This window comes from Meriones unguiculatus, chromosome 1 (assembly GCF_030254825.1).
Source record: "Meriones unguiculatus strain TT.TT164.6M chromosome 1, Bangor_MerUng_6.1, whole genome shotgun sequence".
Classification (NCBI taxonomy): Eukaryota; Metazoa; Chordata; class Mammalia; order Rodentia; family Muridae; genus Meriones; species Meriones unguiculatus.
Genome location: NC_083349.1, coordinates 3,787,547 through 3,811,881, shown reverse-complemented (window position 1 = coordinate 3,811,881; position 24,335 = coordinate 3,787,547). Strand labels below are relative to the sequence as shown.

The following is a 24,335-nucleotide window of genomic DNA, read 5'->3' as shown; positions in this document are numbered from 1 at the left end:
AGTGATCACCCAGCCAGCCCAGGGTACTTGGCACAAAGCGAGGAAGAAAGGTCCCTCTGGGGACAACTGAGGGACTCCATGCTAGGCAGACAGGGTCCCACAGCAGACCCAAACCTTCCTGAAGGTCCGGACAGCCAGGGCAAGGCTCTCCTTGTATCCTCGGAAGCCACAGCACATCCCTGCTCCACAGCAAACACTACCTGACGTCTGTAGAACAGACCAGCTTCCTGTCCTTCTGTCTAGAAGGGGGCCTGACCTGGCCAAGGCTGGGCAGACCTGGAAGAGCTTGCTGGAGGGACCAGGTCCATGTGTCGCCCTCCCACTCACAGCCCTAGCTGGGAACACGGCTCTCTAATGAGGGGTCTGTTGGCCCCAGCCTTCTCTGACAGTGCGTACCTCCAGTTTTCACGGGCCTTGTAGCTCTCGTTTATCGCTGTCCTTGCTCCTCCGAGATCCCAGCCCCCAGGGTCACCTGGAACTAGTATAGGGTGTCTCTTTCTCCAAGGCAACAGGTCCCCGAGCCTTGCCCCGGCCAGTTCTGCACAGTGGCAAGATAGTGGTGAACGGGATGCGTACTCAGGACAAAGCGCACAGACCCTTGCTTTGCTCAGAAGAAAGCCACACACTCGGGTGCTCAGAGCACAGCAGTTTGTAAGTACTTCAGCTAAAATCCCTGGAGCCTTAGACACCAGTTGCTGGAGGAGCTGCCTTTGACTTCTCCTACTCTCTTTTGCTCCCCAAATCCAGCCCGGCTGAGGTACTCTCCACTGCTCTCCCTGCAGACAGCCCTGGCCTCTGGTCTCTCCTGTGGCTGGACTGAGGCCTCCTTGGGGGATTTCAGAGCTTGAAAGCAGATCTTAACATCGAGTTGACACACGTGGCAGGGGTTGCAGGACTGGGAGGGGCTGGCAAACTAAACTCCTGAGGTAAGAAGGGTGGGGCAAGTAAGAACAGGCCAGGACCCCAACCCCGGGCCCCCCTGCTGCAGCTATATTCCTACCTGCCTGGATCCTTCTAGGCCAGTTTGCTCCAGGGCACCAGGCAGCAAGCCTGCTGGGGGCGACAGTGCCCCTGTCCCACGCAGTCTCGGGTGGCATGGCTGGCAGGGGTCCCTGTGGGAAAGCGTGGCTGCTGTTGGCTAGAGTTTGGGGTGGGCGGTGGTGTTGGATTCTGCGGGCTCTGCTTTGAGCTCCCGCCCAGAACCCCCACTAGCCTGGGCCTGAGAACAGCCACTCTCATTCCTCCTGAGAGCCCACCATGTGCTGCTCCTACAGAAGAATGTGGGGACGACTGACCACAGGACACTTCTCTCCAGGCAGGTTTGACCAATGGCTGGGCCCTAATAGTCAGGTAGGAGATGCATGCCAAAGCCCAGTGGCCCAGCAAGGCTGACTGTGGGGCCTGCCACTGAGGGAGGAAGTCTGTAGGCCCAAATGGGCAGGGGCTAGCTTCTGCCTACCCCAGGGAACTCTGAAAACTCACAGCATGGCACTTCATGGCGTTAAAGAGCCAGAAGGTGGGACCTGAAATTACCCAGCAAGAAACACGCTCACATGAGGAGTTGGGCTCAAGGGGGCTGTCCTGCTGTGTTACGGGTGCATAAAGGCTTCAGGCTCCCCGGGGTAGGGACCAGCCTACAGATCCCATGGGAGATGACCTGGAGCACAGGGTGGTGTAGCTCTTTGCAGATTCAGAGAAAACGGTTCACACAGGGGGCTCAGGAAAGTCCCAAGATGTCCAGTCCCACCAGGGGGAAGTTGAGAGCCTCAGTCCTCTGGCTCTGAACATTTCCTGGGCTCTGGATTTCTTGTTTCTAAGTGTCCTGGCATCTGGCAGACTTTATGCCCCCTCCTCCTTTTTGTCCTTCCTCCTATATTATATATTCCCCAACATCAGCTCCCTGATCTGCTCCAAGGGCCTGAGCACTGTGGTTAAGTATGAGATTAGGGGTAGCAGGTAGAGCCATCGCCCAGGTAGTCCTAGAAATGTACTGGGGGGTCCCACACCCAGGTCCTAGAGGAAGGCCAGGCTCTGCCTTCCCAGCTCCCCATGTGTCTCTTCAACAACAAGGTGGTGCTGGTTTCCAGCTCCCATTCGCCACCCCTCCCTCAGTGCCGTTCTCTGGCTATATACCTGGAAGGGAAAGGGTTAAGGGTGGAGGGCTGGGGTAGGTAGCAGAGAGGCCAGGGCTGTTTAGCAATAATCCCCCCTCCGTGCCCAGGGTGTGGAGAACAAGGTTAGAACCTCATGTGGGAAAGGCTTCCACTCTGATCTACATGGGCCAAGCCCTCGGCCTCCACTCTGACTTCCTGCCAGGCGGCGCCAGCTCTTCCTTCCCTCTTGAGCTTCTCACTGTCCTCAGGCTTTCATGCACATCTCTGAGCAGACCTGCCCTTCCCTGCCAGCCCCAGAACCTCCTGCTTCATTCCGGGTGTCCCATCCTCTGCCCTTCTGCCGTGCCGTCTCTCCCTCTGGCTTTCCCTGAGGTCTGTGTTGGTTTCTGCTCCTCTTGTCTATTTCCTCCCTCAGCCATGCGTCTCCATCTCTTCCTTGACTCACTGTTCCAGGTTTTCATGTCTGTTGGTCCTGCTGCTTCCTCGTCACCCTCTCCCCAGGGCCTCAACCCCTTGACACTGATGGGTAACTTTAGGGTGTTAAGCTCTGGATTAGTTCAGGCGAAATTCTCAATTTTGCTTGCGTTCTTTCCCTCCGGGTTATGTAAACAGTAATTCTCCCCAGATGGAACTATTTTCCTTGCTTCAAGGCAGCTGGGGAGGGGGCTCAGGCAGGGCTGGGAGGAATTCTCAGCAGGGTGGCGGCTGACTGGCCCCCTCGACCACCTCTGTCTCCAGGTGCCGGCTCTGCTGTGGCCATGCCCATTGCCCTCGGCCTCCTGCTTCTCCTTAGCCAGGCCACTTCAGACCCATGCTATGACCCTGGAGGGCGCCCTCGCTTTTGCCTCCCACCAGTGACCCAGCTGATTGGCAAGGCAGCAGCCCCCTGCCCCCAGACCTGCAGTCTTCCTGCAGCCAGCCCTGGCCCCGCCTGCAATGGTAGTCTGACCCTGGACCTGGACGGCTTCTTTCTCTTGACGTCTGTCACCCTGCGTTTCTGTACCCCAGGGCCTCCAGCCCTGGTTCTTTCTGCTGCCTGGGCCACTGGAGGTCCTTGGAGACCACTATGGCGCAGGCCTGCCTGGCCTGGGGCTCTGGGGGGGCCCGAGAAGGTGACCTTTCACTCCCCACCGGGCCCCAAGGCCAGGATAGTGGCCAGCCACCTCCGTGTGGAGTTTGGGGGAAAAGCGGGGCTCATGACCACTGGAGTAAGAGGCCGCTGCCAGTGCCATGGTCACGCTGCCCGCTGCGCTGCTCGGGCACGGCCCCCACGCTGCCGCTGCCGCCACCACACCACTGGCCCAGGGTGTGAAAGCTGCCGCCCATCCCATCAAGACTGGCCCTGGCGGCCTGCCACACCCCAGCATCCTCACCCGTGCTTGCGTAAGTCATGGGTCCTGCCCCCAATCCTTGCCACCACTTGGCTCCCTGGACAACATGCTTTGGGCCCCTTGTCCCAAAGCATGCAGAATGTCCTCTTCCCCTCAAAACTGCTTTTCCTTGCTCGTCCTCACATTGTGCTGGGACCTGGTTTCCTTTCCATGTTTGTCAAGCATGTCAGACAGACAGACAGACAGACACACACACACACACACACACACACGGAGCCGTCTATCAGGGACTCCACTCACCAGATGTAACCACGTGACGACAGTGACAGTCCTGAGCAGAACATACCCCAGGTCTGGTGTGGAAGTGGGTTTGGGCAAAGATCTGGGCAGACACACTTCCTGACTCCTAGGAGACATGGAACTGGGAATATTTAACCATAAAACATTCTGATGGCCCACCAGCTGCCAGCCCACTGTCTGGATGAGGAGACTAGCCGTAATTCACTTACACAGTCACACTGGTATGACCTGGGATGAGCATGAATCCTGTCCTGCCCAGCTCCCACTGGGTGCTGTCATACTAAGTGCCCCTGGACACAATTAGGAGCAGTGTTAGCAGATGGCCTGCCCAATTTCAGCTCTTCGACTCTCAGTAATGTGGTCTCAGGCATGGATCTGACCTCTCTGTGTCTGTTTTCTTACCCTATAAAGGGGTGGGGGGCAGTGACAGCTCTATCCTTATGGCTGCAGAGAAGACAGTGAGGCCGGGGAGGAGCTCTGTCCCTCTGCCACTTCTGAGCCCCCGCCATGATACCATTCCCAGGTAGAAAGAAGATCCTGGCGGGAACACAGAGCCATGATGATTCTTAGGGAGGTGTCTTCCTCGACGCTGTCATCTCCAGAACATGCTCTAGCCTCTCTTCCTTCAGCCACAAAGTCAGCTCCACCTGTCTGTGACCTTGGAAGAAGGTCTAAATACCTTCAGGCCCATGGACAACTAATGCAGACAGACACACACAACTAATGTAGATAGACAGACAGACAGACAGACACAGGCAGATACACACCCATCAGCTCTCTGCCCTCCAACACCCCAGGGAGTGCCAGGGGAGACTCACGTGTCCTGATGCTGGGACAGGCTTCATCGGGCTTGGGTGCTAGGGAGCTTGTAATCCCTGAGGATGACCACAGCTACCCACATTAAGTGCAACCCTGGGGACCTGGATGAGGGGCACATCCCTGTGGCTTTACAGATAAGGTAGCTTGACTGTCCCCTTCCTGTCAAGTTGTCGGAAAGGGAATGAGGCAAAGCCGTTACTCTGGGTCAGAAAGCAACCAATGCGAGCCTCTGCAGCAGCACTACCACTGGGAACCACCTGAGCCCTTGCAGCCAGCAGAAAGCCTCACTGCACAGCAGGGACCAGAGGCTCCCGGGATGGACCGGCATTTTACAGCTGCCTCTTCCCTCACCACACTGGGATTCCTCTGCTCTGCTCCCGGGAGCTGCCTGCTCAAGCCTCCAGGTCCAGGACTTTCCATAGAGTGACCAGGCATTCTGGGTCAACATCTCTCTGAAATTCCTGCGAGACACAGAACCCTAGGCTTGGGGGTGCTGAAGGAGCCACTGATTTATGTGGATGGGGTTTTCGTGGTTTTAGGTTTGGGTTTTTTTTTTTTTTTTTTTTTGACAGTGTCCCACTATTGTAGCCTTGGCTTCCTCGACCCAACCATGTGGAACAGGCTAGCCTTGAACTCATAGAGAGCCACCTACCTTTACCTTCTGGGTGCTGGGATTAAACATGTGCCCACCATGCCCGACAGTTTATGCAGTTTTAAAGAATTAGCCAGGTGTAGCAAGACTCTCCTGCCCATCAGTACTCAGGAGACAGAAGCAGGAAGATCCTAAGTTTTAGGCCAGTCTTGACTGCATGAGCCGACCAAACAAACGTATGAAGTTTCCTAGTGTTTCTGATCAGCAGGAGGCACAAGGCCCTTGTGCTCACAGAGAAGCATGAGGGAACCAGGAACGTTATAAACACAGAGTTGTCTCTTCCAAGGGAGGGATGTGTAACCTGTTTTCTACCCAGAAGGCTGGGAGTGGACACATCCCGTTGACCCTTGTGCTATCTGTGTGGCTGAGACCACACTGGATCCTCTCCCAGACACTTACTGTGAGCTTGCTCTCCCAGTGACTCTATAGAACCCACCTTTATGGAAGATGTCTCCTGTACTTTACAAGGAGTGTCAGTGTCTTTTTAAAAATATCTATTATTTATGTTTGTGTGTCTTCTGCCTGCATGTGTCTATGCTCATGTGTACCTGGTGCCCACAGAGGCCAGAAGAGGGCAGAAGAGGGCATCAGATCCCTGGAACTGGAGTTACAGACAGTTGTGTGCTCCCATGTGGATGCTGGGAATTGAACCCGGGTCCTCTGGAAGAGCAGACAGTGCTCTTCACCACTGAGCCATCTCGCCAGCCCCAAGTTTCAATTTCTTAAGCTTTGTTTTGCACACAGGATTAATTGTCACCAAGAAACTTCACCAAATTGTGCTGTTAATTAACTTAATTAGCTTAATTAACTATGCCTAAAATAAACAACTGGGGCAGACTCTGAGTTTGAACCAACATCAGCTACTGCATGGTGTTGAATGGAACTCCCATCTTGCCTCTGGAGGATTGTCACTGCAGGCCACGGTGGTCAGAGAGACCCCTGCAGTGGGGTTAGACAGGCACTGCCTTCAAGAATCTGAGAACGCTCCCAGGAAAATGCAGGTGCTCCGCATGCCTTTGGGCTTTAGTGGAAGCTGCTGCCACAGCCCAGACTGTGCTTCGGGCTCCCTCCTTGGGCAGGTGACTTCACTGTCTTGTTCCCCACCTATGGATGGGAATGGTGATGACTAGAAAGACACACGTTTGGTTCATGGTGCCAAACGTGGGAGTCCTAGAGGCCTAGCGCATACTCTGGGTTAAACACAGCTAATGCCATCCTGTGGTCAGTGGGGCTGAGCTACAGGATAGAGCAGTCCCCTTCAGGCAGAGGCTGGGGCTGCCCCACCCAGCCCATTCTTTCCCACTGCGTCCTCGTCCTCCCGGGAGGGCTGCAGGCTGACTGCTGACCCACTATGCCACACCTGGCTGCAGTGTAGATCGAGTTAAGCTATCCTGGGGATGAGTCGAAGGCAGTCTCTAAACCACAGCCCTCCAGCCCTCCACGAGAGCAGGACGGCAGGGAAAAGCTGGGGATTGGAGACAGATCTGAACCTAATATGCCTGTGTGACAGTTTCTGACCTCATCTTGTCCCCAGCCTGCTCCTGCAATCAGCATGCCCGACGCTGCCGATTCAACTCCGAGCTATTCAGGTTGTCAGGTGGCCGTAGTGGGGGTGTGTGTGAGCGGTGCCGCCACCACACGGCGGGGCGGCACTGTCACTACTGCCAGCCAGGGTTCTGGAGGGACCCAAGCCAGCCCATCACTAGTCACAAGGCATGCAGGGGTGAGTGTGGCCTGAAGCCAAGCCAAAGGGGAAAGGACACAGAGCTAGGATTCTGTATTGGCAGGTACAGAGGTGGGTGTGAGGGAGGAGTCTAGACTCTCAGGTTTGGGGAATGGGACATGAGTTTTGCAGGGCGCCTACTGGTCCCAAGTATCTCATTCCTTTTGTCATGAAGCCTGCCAGTGCCACCCGATTGGAGCTACAGGAGGGATGTGCAACCAGACCAGTGGCCAGTGCTCCTGCAAGTTAGGGGTCACAGGCCTGACATGCAACCGCTGTGCTCCTGGGTACCAGCAGAGCCGCTCACCCAAGATGCCCTGCCAGCGTGAGTCCCAAACACATGAAGCTAAAAGCCTGAACTGGGATGGGAGGTGACGGGCCAGGTTTCAGTGGACAACCGCAGCCTGTGGCGCTGGCTTTTGGGTGGCCGTGGGTGAGTCTGATTCTTCAGGGAATCGGGTCTGAAACGACAGACTCTTCAACCTTGGAAAAAAGGGCTGAGGTTTGGACACCTTGGGCTTAGGAGGGAAGGGGTGGTCCTGGAGAGGGCAAAGGATGGTTGTGCCCTTGAGAGCTGGCTTGCCTGGATTCCTAGAGTTGAAGCTGAATTTTTCCTCTGAGCTGCCAGGAATTCCAGAGGCAACAACCACTCTTGCCGCCACCTCTGCTGCATCTCGATCTGGTAAGAGGCTGGAACAGCAGCAAAGGGATCTGAAACGGGATGACTGGGCTCCTTTTCTGTTGTTGCTGTTTTGTTTTTTCGTTGTTTTGATTTGGTTTTAGCCAGGGTTTCTCTCGGCAGCCCTGGTAGAACTCGCCCTGTAGACCAGGCTGGTCTCGAACTCAGAGAAATCTGCCTGTCTCTGTCTCCCAAGTGCTGGGATTAAAGGGGTGCACCACCATGCCTGGCCTCCAGCCCTTCTTGAGGGTGCCAACAGTCCAGCTGTCTATAGAAATGGGTGGGGAGGTAGGATGGGCTGTGACCCAGGCCGTGGGAGCCCACTGCAGAGAGCCTGGCCCTCTCCAGACCCACAGTGTCAGAACTACTGCACCGTCTCGGCCACCAGCGTGCACATGAGCCTTCAGAGGTACTGCCAGCAGGATTATAGTAAGTGATGGAGACAAGGGGCCTGCCTTCCTCTGACCTTCCACTTTCTTATTTTAAATGGGAAAGGATTTAGGTCCTAACAGACTGTCATCTGCCAGGATGTGACAGAACAGGAGACAACGGTGGGAGATAGTGGGGGGAATGCCCTTACCTTACCTTCCTGTGTCTTCTGGTCCCCCACACTCTTGCACTTGCAGTTTCGTCCTGTCCTTCAGCCCAACATCTCTGAGCGCTGCAAGGAGGAGAGGGATCTAGATGATAGGCCCCTGTCCTATCCTGTTTTCCTTCAGTCTCAGGTACTCAGGGCCTAGCCAAAGAACAAAGCTACTTCCCTCTGTACAGGACCGTGGGCCCCTTGGATTTCAGGACCATCAACTGTCTTCAGGGTCACAAGTCTTGGAGCTGGAGTTTCTCCCACCCTCTCCTCAGGGGTACTGATCCCACAGATCTGCCTTGCTAGCCAGAGCCTAGCCCCACCACAGCACTGACTCACACTAGCATGATCTGAAGCAAATCTCAGGCCTTAGCCCTCTTCATCCTTTGGAGGCCCCAATTCACCCCAGAGCCTTTCTAGCAAGACCACCCTTTCCTGAGGCCTCCACTCCTGGGGACCTCCTCACTCTGTTACATTAATACTCAGGACAAAGCTAAGCATAGGGGTGCAGGCTCAAAATCTCCAGTTCCCGGGGCTGAGGCAGAAGGAGTAAAGTGAGTTCTGGGTCAGTTTAGGCTACAGAATAAGTTCTAGACCAGCCTCAACATTTTAGTGAGACCTTGTTGTCAAAACAGTAGCCCTGGAATCCCGAGGCTACTGTTAATAGTAACATGACCTCCAGAGCCTCAGCCAGCACTGTCTGAGGCTCTCAGGATGCTCTCCCTGCCTGATCTCTGGTGAACATCACCCTGAACCCCGTTTCACACGCTCTTCCCAATTCCATTTTTGGGCACGCTCACCCCAGCAACTCACATGGTCCTTACAACCATAATCCTGACTGTCTCCCTTCCCCCACTTCACTAGCATCCAGCACACATCAAGACCAGTGGTTGCAACCTCCCTGATGCTGTGGTGAACCCCCTGCAACCGTAACATTATTTTCGCTGCTACTTCACAACTGTAATTTCACTGTTAGGAATCATAATGTTTTCTGATGGTCTCAGGCAACCACTGTGAGTTGTTGGATGCCCCCAAGGGCTTGTGAGTGACCCACAAGTTGAGAGCCACGGATCTAGACCCTGCCTACCCCATCCCACCGCCACATGGCAGTGTCAGGCCCGGCCTCACTCCTCAGGGCCAGCCTGCCGCTTGCCTGACTTGGTGTCTTCCCGCAGTCCTGCACGCTCAGGTTGCGGAGTCCGCACAGGTTTCGGTATCGGAGGCCCACTCGTTGGGCCCTGAGTGGTGGCGGCTATCCGTGCACGTGCTGGCCGTGTTCAAGCAGCGCGCGTGGCCCGTGCGCCGTGGAGGCCAGGAGGCCTGGGTGCCCCGCGCCGACCTAGCCTGCGGCTGCCTGCGCCTGCGCCCGGGCGCCCACTACCTCCTGCTGGGCAGTGCTGCGGAGGGCCCCGACCCCGCACGCCTTGTCCTGAACCGCCACGGCCTCGCGCTGCCCTGGAGGCCACGTTGGGCCCGGCCGCTGCGGCGGCTGCAACAGAAGGAGCGCAGTGGCGCCTGCCGCGGCCTGCGCCCGCCCACGCCGAGCCCTGGGCCCCGGGAGCAACGTGTGAGTTAGCAGAGCCTTCGGCCTCGACTGCTAAGGAGCCAATCAGAAGCCACAGCGCTCGTGACGTCACGCTGCAATGCTGCTGCCACGTGGGCGCAAAAGGCGGGAAGCCGCAAGTGGCCAGAAGTTACTGCTTTGGCCCTTGAGCCTAAAGGCTATTTGTCACAATAAAGTCTCTTGTCTTGTGAAGTTGTGTCTGATCCATGTTGTGGGAGTATTTAGGGGGCAAGTGAAGAAGGCCTTGGGTAGATTTGCCCAGCAGAAGTTCTAAGGAAGTTATCTGGGACAAAGTGGCCCATGTGCTTGGAGTGAAAAGACTCCAGCAGAGTCACTGGTTCTAGTTAGATTTGTCTTGCTTGATAACGCCAAAAGACAATAGACTAGGTATGGCCAGGAAAGGCAAGAAATTTGACAAAGGTGCCTAGTAGTATCATACGTCCAAAAAGTTTGGCATTTAGATACTTTATTATTCCAAGGGATCTCAAGATAGCCAGGGGTGGGGGACTTTGAATATCGCCTGATCTTAGAATATAGTCTAGAGGCATGGTGGCACACTTCTCAGCACTTAGGAGGTGGAGCGCAAGGAGGCCAAGGATTATCTAACAAGTACAGTTTGAAGACAAAAGCGATTGATCTACATGAAGGGTGTGGAACAGGCTGGCCCACAGTAAGCGCTATGAGTTAGTTCACTTGCACACCCAGAGGCCTTCCTCCCTCTGTGAGCACTCGGATGAATCGGTCCTTGCTGGGATCCCGAGGTAGTGGGCTTCCAGGGCAGGGAGAGGGGGTTAAGGAAGGTCACAGGGGTTGTGGGAACACTGGTGCTCTGGCTTTGCCACTCCCACCAAGAGCCTGGGCGTAGGAGATGAAAGCACAGAGCAGGGTGAGCCTTCTGTGTTCCTGTGACGCCAGCTTTGTCTCTAGCAGCCGAAGCAAATTGGTGTGAAATCTGCATCTGTACCACTTGCCGACCGGGCCCTTCCCAGCCGGGCCTCCAAGCGTCAGCCTGCCTATCTGTGCACAGTAAAGGAGGTGGCACAGGTGGCCACCAGACCTCAGAGGAGGCCCCTGTCCACCTCCCCAGCATAGCCAAATGACTTTACTGTTTTGAAATTTATATTTGTTATGGTAGGAATTTGCCTAGAAGAAAAGGGAGAGAGGGGAATCCAGATGGAGTGAAAATTTTTTGGAAAGATCCAGAAATGGGCTCAAATCACAGACTTCTTGCCTAGCATGCATGAGGCCCTGGGTCTGGTCTCCCACCACCCACTGTAAACCAGGTGTAAACCTACCAGCACTGAAGAGTTACAAAGCACGAGGATCACAAGTTCATTCTCAGCCACCTAACGAATTAGAGGCCAGCCTGGGCTACATGAGACCCTGTCTCAAAAATGACGGCAAAATTCTAGAGGTTAAAGACCTGGCGTAGAAGAGAGATTCCAAAACAGGTATGGTATATACCTGTAATCTCAGCACTTGGAGTTCAAAGTCAGCCTGAGCTATACAGAGATTTTAGATTTTAGATTAAAAAAAAAACAACAAAACTACCCCCCCACACTGTTCTACAAGGCATAAGAAAACAGGCACTTGTCCCACATTCATAGTTTATTTTTTGTTTTGTTGTTGCTGGGTTTTGGTTTTTGGTTTTTCTCTGTGTAGCCCTGGCTATCCCAGAACTTGCTCTGTAGACCACCAGGCTGGCCCCTTAACTTAGAGATTCTCCTATCTCTGCCTCCAGAGTTCTGCCACTAAACTCTGTGATTACAGCTCACATTCTAGAGTTTAAAACTGAAAGTCAGGGTGTTGGCAGGGCCACACTAAGCTGATAGAGGGTCATCCCTGCCTCTTCCAGGCTCAGGGGCTACCTTTAACCTTTGGCTTGTGGCCATTTCATTCTTATCTCTGCTTCTATCTTGACTCTCCCTGTCTTGGCTATTAAGGGAACTCGTTCTTTGATGTAGGTCATCCCAGCTACATGGAACACTGAGGCAGGAGAATGGAAAGTTCAAGGTCTCCCTGAACTAGAATGAGAAACTGTCTTAAAAGAAAAAGTTACAAAAGGGCTAGAGATGGCCCCAGTCAGGTTAAACTGACTGGTTTACCGTAGAGCTGCCTGGTTAAACGTAGAGCACTGCCTAAAATTCCCCAGCAGAGGGCCTGGGGGTGTGGCTCAGAAATAGAGCGCTTGCCTAGCATACATAAAGCCTCGGGTTCGATCCTCAGTAGTGGGGGCAACAACACCTTATCCCACAAGCTCAGACCCCCTTGTCACATGAGGCCATTCCTAGGTTCCTGTTTCAGCAGCAGTGTGAACACTAGTCAGTTGGCCACAGTGTGACTCCTCACGCTGTCTGTGGACTAGGCCGACGTGAGCCCACACCAGCAGTTTCTGGCTGGGAGAAGCCCATACAGCTGGATCTCCCGGCCAGCGTCCTCACTTCTAGTGTGTCCTCTTTTCTTCTCTGCTTGCTTTCTGCTCCCTGGTCCACTTCCCTTGTGTTGCTCTGCTTTTTGAGACATGGCCAGGCGGTCTCCAGCTTTTCCAGCTGACCACATCCATTGCCTACCTCCCTCTGCCCTAGGCGCTCTCTTCACACCATTTGGTCGGTGACAGGGCTCTGTCCTCTGCCCGTGGATCTGTCCCTTGGTTTTGCTCTGTGAATGAGTGACTCTGTATGGGTCCCTGGTGTGTGACTCCAGCTCTGCCTCCATTTCTCTCTCCTTTTACACTTGGTGTCTCCATTATCTTTGGACTTCCGTCTACCCTCCATTTCCTGCCTGAGTGGCCCTTCCCTCTCTATCCTGTCTTAAATGTCTGTTTCACCATGTGTCTCTGCATCTCTTTCTCTGCATCCATCTGACTCTCTGCCCTTCTTGCCGGCCCACCCAGCTCCTCTAAGCCCTCGGGTGGGGCTCTCTGCTTCTGTCTCTAACCTATTTCTTGGTGCCTGCCTCTCGCCACCTCTCTTTCCTTCTGTGACTCATTCATTCTTGTTTTCCGTGGGCTGTTAGCTGTTTTCTTTAGACAAGCTCTTACTATGTAGCCTAGGATGGCTTCAAATCCTCAGCCTCGAGTGTGCACCACCATTGGTCTGTGTGTTTAGACATCATTGTCTCCTGACACCATGCTTTTCAATCTCTCTGTCTCTCTCTCCTTTCTGTACCTCTCTCTTTGTGTCTCTCTTCCTGCCTGATTCTGACCTCCCTGTGTCTCTCCATTTCTGTCTTTCCCTGTTACCTGACAGCTTGCGACAAACTGCCGCCCCCCCCCCCTTTCTGAGCACCCTGTCCCTCCTTCCTAACCTCAGCTCACCTCCAGCCTTCTTCTCACCCTCCAGTCCCCCAAGCCTCTGCCTCCCCCTCCCGGCCAGCAGCTTCTCTGCACGCCGCCGGGCCCCCAGCGCCCAGTCCATTCTGGCCTTGGCACCTGGAGCTGGGGGCCTCGGGCTCTGTCGGCTGCACTGCACCTCCCTTTCCAGGGCTGGGCCCAGGGGTGCGGCCCTTTCTACTGCGGAGGCCCCCAGCCAAACATCAAACCAGTGGGAGCAAGCGGGTGGGGGAGAGGAAAGCAGGACCAGAGGTGATGGGGGAGGGGGAGAGAGGAGGAGATGGAAAAAGGGAGAGGCAGCGCAGGGCGAGGGAGGAGGTGAGATAGAAGGAAGAAGGGAAGGCAGAGTCGAATAGGGAGGAGGAGGACGGAGGAAAGAAGAGAAAGCAGGGTGAGGGAGGAGGCGGAGGGAGGGGAGCGCACGCGGCGAGTGCGCGGCCGGGTTCGCTGGATGAGAACGAAGAGGGGGTGTGCATTGGTACCGAGAGGGACCCTGGGCCGGCGAGGGTGATCGTGGCTCCGGGAGGTAGATAGGAGCACAGGGCGAGGGCCCAGGGCAGCGGAGGAGTGCGCTGCAAACGGGCTCTGGGGTGCAAGGTTCCAGTCCCTGCCTCCCGGGAGCTAGGGCTCCCGTGCTGGGGGACAGCCAGGCTGGAAGTACCAGGAGGAGGGGAGGAAAGAGCTAGGGGGCCGGGCGCTGGGAAAGGGTCGCTCCAAGGCCTCTTGGATGGGGGGTGCGGCTCGCCTGAGCGCCCCTCAAGCGCTGGTACTCTGGGCCGCACTGGGAGCCGCAGGTAAGACCTAGGGGTCCCGGCAGAAGCTCCTGAGGGAGGAGCAGGGTGGGCTGCCTCGGAGAGGGATGCAGCTGCTCTCTTCCCAGCTCACATCGGACCCGCACCTGATCCCGAGGACTGGTGGAGCTACAAGGAGAATCTCCAGGGAAACTTCGTGCCAGGTGCAAACAGGGTGCAGACCCGGAGCCCGACCCCACATCCCTGGGCGCCGTTTTCCGCAGATTCGAGAGTCTGGGTCCTCGATCCTCTCATCTTCCATAAGACCAATGTTCCCAGCCCCTGCTTCTTCCCTCAGGAGTGGGGCCGAGCCTCTGAACCTCAGCGGCTCACCATGGGACATTATACATGCGCATTTCAAGTAGTGAGTGGGAGTGAGTGCAAGGAAAGAAAAGTGTGGGGGTGGAGAGCTGTGTGTGTTTGCAACCATAGGCAGGTCCTATTCCTACTGGAAGACACAGACTCGGTAGCTCAGGTCCCTGCCCCGCCCCCTCGCCCGGGCCTTCGGAGCCCTCTTTTATAACTCTTCTCCCCCTAACACTCTCATCCAGCTGTGGGACCTGGGAGAGTAAAAGAACTACAACTCCCATCGGGCTATGGGGCAGACAGGAGATTGATGAGTTGGTTTCACCTCTGAGACCTCATGGGAGTTGTAGTTCTGTTTTTACACCGATGGTTTAAGATGGGAACAATACAGGGAGGGAAGGCTTGGAGGTGTTATGAGCTTCTATGAAAGGATTGAAAAATTCTTCTAGGAATCAGGATGATGGCTCTTAAGTCCCTTCTCTCTTAGACCCAAAGCTCCAGATTTCCTCCCTCTTCCTTCAGCAAGGGTTACCCGGGCCTCAATCCACACAGCAGGTCCTGCCTGGAATCCAGCCTATTTCTGTTCCTACAGGACCTCCCTTCTGGGGCCTGGTGAATGCTGCCTGGAGCCTGTGCGCTGTGGGGAAGCGGCAGAGCCCAGTGGATGTGGAGCTGAAGCGGGTTCTTTATGACCCTTTTCTGCCCCCGCTTAGGCTCAGCACAGGGGGAGAGAAGGTAAGGAGCCTTGCAGTGGGGGTGGGTATGAGCAGAGGCAGCTTGTGCTGAGGTGGGTGGTGAGCCACGGGGTATAAAAGGTACTCGCAGCGTGGAGAGAAGGCTTCTTACTCTCTGAAGATCGCCCGTTCTTCCCTTTCTCTCGGGTTTCCTCAACCTCCCATGTTTACCCAAGCAGTGAAAACAGAATACAACTCGCTTTCAAATGCCAAGCATTAAGCACACGCCTGCGATCTCAGCACTCTGGGAGGCAGAGGCAGGCAGATCTCTGTGAGTTCGAGGCCAGCCTGGTCTACAAAGTGAGTCCAGGACAGGCAAGTCTACACAGAGAAACCCTGTCTCAAAAAACAAAACAAACGAACGAACAAATGCCAAGCATTTGGAGAGGCTTAGCAAACCCACTAATCTTCACGATAGCCTACAAAATGGGTGCTATCTTGTTATCCTTATTTTATGAACAGGAAGTGAGGTACAGAAAGATGAAGTTTCTTGCCCAGGATCGCACAGCCATCAGACTAAGTGTCTCTCCCGGGGAAACTCTCTGCAGTACCGTTTCTGTAGAAGAGCTGGCACTATGAGCCGAAAGCCTCAGAGTCATCTCCTAGTCTGTACCTCACTCCCTGAGCTCTGCTTTCTCCCTGGGCTCTCGGAGAGTATCATCCTTGTCGTTTTCACTTCTTGTCCCTTCGCTCTCCACCATTGAGCAGTCCTTCTGCTGGCCTTCAGCTCTCTATCCTGCCGTCCATCAAACTAAAGCCCCCCCCCCCCGCCCTTGTGCTGTATATCAACGCCCCAGCTACCCTGGAGGCTGAGGCAGGGGAGGGACATGCCAGCCTGTCTCAAGGAGTCCAACGAAACATAAACTACAGCAAATCTCCATAATTGCCGGCAAGGCCTTGCATCAGGCCCCAGGACCACTTTGCTTTGCTCACTAGACTCCGTCCAGTTCCATAGGTCAGCTAAAGGCCTTTCCACCCGCCATCCTCTCTTCCTGGAATACCTTTCCCCTGTTTATTCCTCTCTCTACCCTGATCTCTCAGTCTGAGCTGGTTCCCGCATTGTGCTATGGCACCAGCTCTGAGCCTCCTGGTTGAGCTCGGGAGCCATTAATCAACTAGCTTTGTAGTTTGCTGTTCCCACCTCTCCTGTCTGTTTACCCATGGCTCTATTTTTAGTGTTTACTGCAGATAGTAGCAGCTCAACAAATATTTTGTTCCACTTAAAAAACCTCAAGATGCTATTGTGTGTGATATGGAGGTATGGGGTGGGAGTATATGAGGTCAAAGGATAATTTTGTGGTGTGTTTTCTCTTTCTGCCTTTATGTGGGTTCCAGGTGTTGAGTTCAGGACATTAGGGCTTTCACACCAAGCATTTTATTCACTGAGCCATATCACTGGCCTTTCTGTGTTTTTCTTCTTTTGTTTTTTGAAAGACTCACTCTATAGAACAGTTTGGACATGAACTCATGGTAATCCTCCTGCCTCAGCTTCCTTGGGGCTAGGATTACAAATCTAAAACAGCATTCCTGGTTCAGTACTTGTTTTGTTTCTGTTTTTGTTTTTTTGTTATTGGTTGGTTGGCTGGTTTTTGGTTTTTTGGAGATACGGTTTCTCTGTGCTACAAGCTCTGGCTATCCTGGATTTGCTTTGTAGACTAGGCTAGCCTCAAACTCCCGGGGTTCAGATCTCCTGCCTCTGCCTCCTGGAGTTCAGTACTTGTTATCTGAATAAGCTCATTAACGCTGAGCACCTGCAGAAGACATGGTCTGAGCCTGGGGCATGCTGATGCCTAAAGCAAATAATTGTTGGGCACAGGGAGTGGGGCAAGTGGAAGGCAGGAGGGAGTCATCCTGTGCCCTCCAAAAGCTGATACCTCTCCTGCAGCTCCGGGGAACCCTGTACAACACTGGCCGCCATGTCTCCTTCCTGCCTGCATCCCGGCCTGTGGTCAACGTGTCTGGGGGTCCCCTTCTCTATAGTCACCGACTCAGTGAACTGCGGCTGCTCTTTGGCGCTCGAGATGGAGCCGGCTCTGAACACCAGATCAACCACCAAGGCTTCTCTGCTGAGGTGGTGACCTCTAACCTATGACCCTCCACCCTAGGTCACCCTGGTTTCTTAGCTTCATGCTCCACCCCATCATTCTACTCAGGGCTGCCTCTCCCCACCCTAAGTACTGATCCCGATGCAGTTGTGGACACCAGACGCCCGAGAGCGGAAAGCATTCATTCTCTCTTCCCTGTCTCTGTGGTCTCCTTACTGCCAGGTGCAGCTAATCCACTTCAACCAAGAACTCTACGGGAATCTCAGTGCTGCCTCCAGAGGCCCCAATGGCCTGGCCATTCTCAGCCTCTTCGTCAATGTGAGGGAGGCAAGATGGGCAGGGTGTGAGGGACAAGGGAGGCTGGGAGGTTAGGCTCGGGTGGTGGGCCTTTGGGGAGCCCTGGGCTGCTGTCTCCTGGCCTCATGCCCCCTGCATAGGTGGCTGGCAGCTCCAACCCATTCCTCAGTCGCCTCCTCAACCGGGACACCATCACCCGTATCTCCTACAAAAGTAAGTCGCCAAGCTGGGGTGGAGTCCCAGCTACGAGGGAGGCTGAGGAAGGAGGGTGATAAGACCAGCCTGGGCTACAGAGTGAGGTCAAGGCCAGTCTGGACTACCTAGCAAGATCCAGCATCAAAACAAAAAGTGAAGAGTGGCTTTGGTGATAGCCTGTGGTCCTGGTTCAGTGATACTTGCCTAGCATGTCCGAGCCCTGGGTTCAGTCTCCATCCCACAACAAAAATAACTATGTATTGGTTGTACATGTGGGTTCCTGAGGGCCGACACCCTTTCACATTGGCTTGCTGTCCACACAGATGATGCCTACTTTCTTCAAGACCTGAGCCTGGAGCTCCTGTTCCCAGACTCCTTCGGCTTCATCACCTATCAGGGTTCTCTCAGCACTCCGCCCTGCTCCGAGACTGTCACCTGGATCCTCATCGACAGGGCTCTCAATATCACCTCTCTCCAGGTGCCTGACCTCCACGTGTGCATGCTGCCCCTATCCTGGGTACCGCCTTCTCTTCCGCTCACCCCTGGTTTCTCTTGGGGCAGATGCACTCCCTGAGACTCCTGAGCCAGAACACCCCCTCCCAGATTTTCCAGAGCCTCAGCGGTAACGGCCGGCCTCTACAGCCCCTGGCCCACCGGGCCCTGAGGGGCAACAGGGACCCCCGGCACCCAGAGAGGCGCTGCCGAGGCCCCAACTACCGCCTGCATGGTATGCTTAATGTGTACCCTCCCTCTCCAGGCCTTGATCGTCTGCACTTGCTCCCAGGGGTGTCTCAGTGTGGCACATCCCTCAGTCCTTTCCCCCTCTCCATACGGAACGGCATGGGGACAAGGAAGCCCCTCTTTGCAGCTTAGTGTAAGACCTGATACCCTCTATTTGCCTTGTGGTACAATTACATGCTGGTCCGTGCCTTCCGCCTACTGGGGTCCAAGATGGTACGGTCCAAGTCACCTGTTCACAAATGGTATGACCCTACTTAGGGCTGTAGTCTTGACAGCTATCCCCCTTCTGAAAATCAACATGGTACAACCCCTCTGTTCTTACTGCCACCCCAAGGCTCTACCCCCCGGGAAATCCAGTGGCCTCAAATCTGGTTTCCTAACATGGTACAGTCCGGATGCCCGTTTCCCTTTCGTGTACTACCTTCTGCAAACCAGCCTGCACGTCCCATCTGACCTTCCCTTCCTTTATGGTCTGGTCCAGGAGCTGACCATTTTCCACAACTTGGTACAATCCAGTCCCCTTAGCAGCCTGCTTGTGGTAGCGCCCTGTGCGGTCCGCTCCACACCCCACAAGCCGGTGCCTTCCTTTGCAGTGGACGGGGGTCCTCACGATCGCTGAGACTCCCCAACGAGGATCGCGCCCGCCTGTCCTGAGCTTCCTCACGAGGGGAGGGGACTCACCCCAAAACAAAGCTATTAAAGGGACTAAATGTTTCCGGTTTCTCGGTGGTTTGATTATGGTCGCGACTGGAAAACTACTACAAAGTAATCCTTCTCGAAGCCCACTTCTCGCTGCCTTAACCTGCTCTAATTGGTGTGCTGCTTTTTTCCTCAAACAATGAGCCCGTGAGCACGCGGCTCCTTTAAGAGGCATCCTCCTGCCCCACACCCGCATCCGGCAGCACGCGCAGAGCCATGTGCTTCCTCCTTCTTCCTGCCTCATTGGCTCGAAGTGGGTCACGGTCCCGCCCCCAGCGCCTCCTCCCATTGGCTAAATGTAGGTCAGTGTCCCGCCTTCTTCCAAGAGGCGAGGCAACTTCACAAGTTCAGCCCCTCACGCGCCTCCGGGGCCTTGGCGGACCTCGTCACCTCATTGGCTGAGAGTCCCAAGGGCTCGAGACGCGATTGGCCCGTGCTGGCAGCCGGAGGGAGGCACGCGGCTGGGGTGCATGGCCCAAGAGGAGGGGGGCCCCGGAGGAGGGGCGCGCGCTCTGGCGCCCGGTGTTTTGGTTTGGATTTTTTTTTTTTTCCGCGAAAGAAGTTTGCTTTGGCCACGCCTCAAGGCTGCCGCCTCCTCCTGCCCCCTCCTCCGCCCCTGGGCGCACACCTCTGGGTGCAGACTGCAAAGCTCCTTTCTTTGCGAGAAGTGCAAAATTTGCTGGAGCCAGAGGCTCGCCCACCTGGTGGAGAAGCAGCGCGCGCCTGTGTCCCCCGGGGACCCACAGTCGCAGAGAGACAGCTGCTCGATGGGGTCGCCTACTGGCCCTGGCGAGAGGATCCTCCCGGGACACTGAGTTGCACCCTTCTGCAGACGGGTCGACCCCGCAGCGCTCGAAGGATTTGCAGCGTTCTGACCCGGGAGTCTTGCACGCCTCGCTCGACCGACCCCGGGACACCCTCGCCCGGAGCACAGGAGTGTGCGGGTGACTGACATAGCATCTCTTCGACTCTCTATGAGCTCATGAGCCTGGGAGCAGGTGCCCGGCGATGGCGCGGCCTCTGAGCGACAGGACCCCGGGGCCCCTGCTGCTGGGTGGCCCGGCCGGGGCCCCCCCTGGTGGGGGAGCGCTGCTCGGGCTGAGGAGCCTTCTGCAAGGAACCAGCAAGCCCAAAGAACCGGCCAGCTGTGAGTTCTAGTCCCACCGTCTCAGGGACAAATTGGGGTGGTGGTCCACGGCACCTATGTGTTTGGTGTCCCAGCTTTGCTAGTCCTCATTCGGTCACTCAGGTTTCTCAGTACCTCAGCGCACAGGACTAATCTGACGTGTGGAGGGCCCAAGGGTCAAGCCCCAGCGTCTTCCTCTGAGAGGACAGAGTTTAGGTGCCAGACCCCCTTTTCTGCTCTTGGCCTCGGAGTCTGGACCCCTGGAGTCCTAGGGAAGGGAGGGGGTGTGTCGGACGCTCACACGGTGCTGACACGGGCTTGGGCGGGGCCTCACAGGGTCACGTGGAAACTAGGGACCAGGAATGTGCCTAAGCAGTGGCGCCCCTTCCTGCCCCGCAGATGTGGGGGAGGGGGATGAGGGTGCCAGAGTTGGGGGAATTACTGAGCTGTCACTTTTTCTCTCTCACCTGCCCAACCTTTCGCCCACCCTGTCCCTAAACTTCCATCCTCCTTCTCTGGGTCTCTTTCTTGTGTCTCTATGCCTATCCTTCTGTATACTTTCCACCACCACCCCTTTTTGGGTCCTTGTTCTTTTCTCTCTGGGTCTCCTCTTTCTGGGTTCCTGTCTCCCTGCTTGTGCCCACCTCTCTGGGTCTGACCTGCGGCTCCTGCCTCCTCACGTCCCTATATCCCCACTATGCGGGTCTCTATACCTCCTCTCTGCCCTGGGGTCCTCCTGTGTCCCTGCACCCCATCTGATCTCTTCCTGGCCCACAGGTCTCCTGAAGGAAAAGGAGCGCAAGACAACTGTGCCCTCAGCCCCCGTCCCGGGGCCGGGCCTGGAAACAGCGGGCCCAGCCGATGCCCCGACGGGGGCGGTTGGCGGCGGTGGGTCCCCGCGGGGACGCTCAGGGCCAGTGGCTGGCCCGAGCCTTTTTGCGCCGCTGCTGTGGGAACGCTCTTTGCCTTTCGGCGACGTGGAATACGTGGACCTGGACGCCTTCTTGCTGGAGCACGGGTTACCGCCGAGCCCGCCGCCCCCGGGAGGCCTGTCGCGGGCACCCTCTCCAGCGCGCACGCCCGTGCCCTCACCCGGGCCCGGCTCTTGCGGCTCCTCGTCCCCTCGCTCCTCTCCCGGGCACGCCCCCGCGCGGGCCACTCTGGGAGCCGCCGGCGGCCACCGCGCAGGTGCGGCGAAGGGGCGGGCCTGGCGGGCGGGGAGGGACCTCGCGACGCTTTTGGAAGTCTGCCCAATGAGATGCTGCGATCCGTTAAGGGGTACTGTGGTCCCCAAATGCGAGAGGATTATCCAGTGAGAGGCTGTATTTCTCGCTAGGACAAAGTTTCCCCGTGCTCCTGAAGCCAAAGAGTAGAAACTCAGAACACCTTAGTTAACTGGGGCGAGGACTGACTCGGGAGTCTGGGTCCAGATTTTTGGGGAACGAGATGGGACTGGACTGCAAGGACCTATAAAAATGGGAGCAGGCCAGAGAAGGGCACTGGGTTCCCGGTCGTCCCCCGCCTCCTCGGCACAGGGTGTTGAATCCTGGCTCCCGGAGTCTTGCGGCAGAGAATGTCGGGATCTCGATTCTGGGTTCTCCAGAGGAGCTCCCCATATTCCTGCGACGGGGTCCTAGGCTCTCAGAACTGTGGGAGTCCCGATGGCAAAGCGCTTGGCAGGCCCGTTCTCCCACGGTCCCTCATAAGCGCGGCGTGGGTGGGTAGGATCCTTGGAGATGTTGGAGCTGAGACCAAAAGGAACAAGAGGGGAGGCGACCCCTATCAAGTCTGGATGTGGGACGCCTGGGTACACCTGTCCCTGATCCGACCTCCACGCAAAACCAGTGCTGCACATTTCCTCGCCACGTGAGTCCTCCATCCCTGCGGTGCGCACGCGCTCTCACGCGCAAGGAGGCGGGGCCCGGGAACGTGAGGGTGCGTGGTGTGGGGGGAGGGGAAAGAGGAAGCAGTAGGCCACACGTGACGCGGCCCCAAACCGGTGTCCTCGGCTGGCCCCGGCTTCTTCGTTCTTAAAGATACAGGCTTCATCGTTTTTCAGTCAACCTTGGAGCAGCTTCCACTTCTCCATCACTCTTAGGAGTGAGTCTAACAGGTTTAAGCTCTGAGGGAAGTTTTAGTAAGTAGGACTCGGACTGGGAACAAAATGAAACCGAGTCTGAAGCTTTGAGGTTTTAGACGCTCTTAGCAGACTCAGGATATTTAAGGCCAGTCTTTTGTGCCTTACTCATAATGGTAGAATTGCTTCCATGGTGGCTAAGCATCTTTGTCACAGGGTTGATGTCTGACACAGGGCTACAGAGAAGACTGCCCTGTGGTGGATAAGATAGAGGGCCGGGGGTCTCTGAGAATGCACCCCCCAAACTGAATACTCATGCGTTCAAGTGTTTGTCCAGGCTTGACATCTAGGGACACACCCAGTCCCGTGGACCCAGACACCGTGGAGGTGCTAATGACCTTTGAACCTGATCCAGCTGATCTCGCCCTGTCAAGCATTCCAGGCCATGAGACTTTTGACCCTCGGAGACACCGATTCTCAGAGGAGGAACTGAAGCCTCAGCCAATCATGAAGAAGGCAAGGAAAGTCCAGGTGCCCGAGGAACAGAAGGTGAGCGTGGCCAGGCGTAGGGCTGGGCTTTGGGAAGCGTCGTGGCCTATACATAGGCAGCTCTCGAGGCTCCTGGGACACACTGTCCTGAGCGTAACGAAGATGGTGTCACTGTGGATCCAGTCACCCAGAAGCCCCTGTGGAGCAGAGCTCAGCTTCCAAGAAGCCCTGTGGCCAGTTGCAGCTTTCTGTAATACCGCATCAGCCCTCTGAGCAGCTGGCCCGGCTTTGGCTTTCACATTGAAACATCCAGCCTGGGGTGCGGACATTGCCATCCTGGGGCCCAGAAGTCTTTCCTTACCAGTCATGTTCTGATCTGTGGGCATGTTAGCAGCTAGCGGATTTTTCTAGCGTTCTGGTATAGCTGTTCCTGGGGTCTCTGTTTCTTTGCCATAGCTCTGTATGCACCCATAGTCGTTCCAGTGTCTAGCTCTAGATGAGAAATCTAGTCCGTGCAGTGGTTTTCCTGCTCAGAGCTAGGGAATGGCTGTGTCCTGGCAAGCTGGAACCTTTAGGAGGAAGGTGAGGGAGGCACCTTCCCAGTTGGGCAAAGGACCATGGTATAATGCTCAGGGGAAGCTTCAGCCCCCAGTTCTTTCGTCAGTCAGGTACTGGAGGGAGGTGAGGCAGACAGCTCTCTAACCTCCGGAAGGAAGGGGACTAGGTCTGCTTAAAGCTTGTGTTTGTTTTCTGAGATGAGGTTGCCTTGGCAACCACGACACCAAACCTTATCACTAGGGACCTATCCAAGCTTTCCTTAGCAACCAGGATCTGGAAAGGTGATGTCTAGGGCACTGTGCTCTTCAGTGGGATAAACCCTCAGACCCTGAAGGCTTTGTTGCTAGGTAACATCCATAGCAACCAGCTAAGTAGGTCCCTGTTAAGTACACAGGCCTGCTCTGCACAGTGGAGAATTTTTTTCTCCACTGTTTTCATATGTGTACCTGGAGTCAGTCTCTTGCTTTAGCTTTCTTTTAGGGAGCTGTTCTTAGCAAAGGTTGGGTACCCATCCCAGCAAAGACCGGTAGCCTTAGGCTTTACTGCTGTGCAGATGCAGGTACATGAGTGTTTCCAAACCTGCCACTTGTCCTTTGCTGGCTCTCAGTGCCCTTCCATCCCTCCATCCCCAGGATGAGAAGTACTGGAGCCGGAGGTACAAGAACAATGAGGCAGCCAAGAGGTCTCGAGACGCGCGAAGACTCAAGGAGAACCAGATATCCGTGCGAGCAGCCTTCCTGGAGAAGGAGAACGCCCTGTTACGGCAGGAGGTTGTGGCTGTGCGGCAGGAGCTGTCCCACTACCGCGCTGTGCTGTCACGTTACCAGGCCCAGCACGGGACACTGTGAGGCCACTTCTACCCTGCTAGGGCAGACTCCTGTTTCTTGCTCAGACTTGTATCTGACACCTCCCTCCCTCCTCATCCCATGGCCAATGGTCTGGCCAGCTAGGTGCCCCAGGGACGTCATGATGCAGACAAATACATTTATATTTTTAAGAAAAAGCTAGCCTCCCCCCACCTCCCTCATAGGGGTGGGGAGGGTACTGTGTGCGCTCTTAGCAGGTCTGGGAACCCATCCACCCACCGCCTCCGTCAACACAATCCTGAATAAACCTTGAGAACCCAGGAGCCAGCTGTTGTGGCGGACAAAGCAGCTACTGGCTCCGACTCAGCTGCAGAC

The 24,335-nt window shown here is 55.7% G+C and overlaps 3 protein-coding genes across 6 annotated transcripts; all 3 read left to right on the top strand.

Annotated features, from left to right (window-relative positions):
- Window positions 1-2,844: 2,844 nt before the first annotated feature.
- Window positions 2,845-9,870, top strand: Ntn5 (netrin 5). Of its 2 annotated transcripts, XM_060388084.1 has the most exons (6): window positions 2,845-3,497; window positions 6,751-6,939; window positions 7,115-7,264; window positions 7,568-7,621; window positions 7,967-8,047; window positions 9,377-9,870. In XM_060388084.1, exons 1-6 carry the CDS (start codon window positions 2,873-2,875, stop codon window positions 9,775-9,777), a joined length of 1,500 nt encoding a protein of 499 aa, XP_060244067.1. In that variant the 5' UTR covers window positions 2,845-2,872; the 3' UTR covers window positions 9,778-9,870. The 2 variants fall into 2 exon arrangements, with proteins under 2 accessions (XP_060244067.1, XP_060244109.1); XM_060388126.1 differs by lacking the exon at window positions 6,751-6,939.
- A 3,492-nt stretch (window positions 9,871-13,362) lies between these two features.
- On the top strand, window positions 13,363-18,919 carry Ca11 (carbonic anhydrase 11). Its single transcript, XM_021640425.2, has 9 exons — window positions 13,363-13,890; window positions 13,977-14,051; window positions 14,786-14,928; window positions 16,813-16,998; window positions 17,195-17,290; window positions 17,410-17,482; window positions 17,788-17,942; window positions 18,026-18,191; window positions 18,799-18,919. Exons 1-9 carry the CDS (start codon window positions 13,824-13,826, stop codon window positions 18,822-18,824), a joined length of 987 nt encoding a protein of 328 aa, XP_021496100.1. The 5' UTR covers window positions 13,363-13,823; the 3' UTR covers window positions 18,825-18,919.
- A 618-nt stretch (window positions 18,920-19,537) lies between these two features.
- Dbp (D-box binding PAR bZIP transcription factor) lies at window positions 19,538-24,157 on the top strand. Of its 3 annotated transcripts, XM_021640416.2 has the most exons (4): window positions 19,538-20,051; window positions 20,808-21,218; window positions 22,445-22,656; window positions 23,787-24,157. In XM_021640416.2, exons 1-4 carry the CDS (start codon window positions 19,913-19,915, stop codon window positions 24,000-24,002), a joined length of 978 nt encoding a protein of 325 aa, XP_021496091.1. In that variant the 5' UTR covers window positions 19,538-19,912; the 3' UTR covers window positions 24,003-24,157. The 3 variants fall into 3 exon arrangements, with proteins under 3 accessions (XP_021496091.1, XP_060235005.1, XP_060235008.1); XM_060379022.1 differs by lacking the exons at window positions 19,538-20,051; window positions 20,808-21,218 and adding an exon at window positions 21,369-21,896; XM_060379025.1 differs by lacking the exons at window positions 19,538-20,051; window positions 20,808-21,218 and adding an exon at window positions 21,935-22,130.
- Window positions 24,158-24,335: the final 178 nt, after the last annotated feature.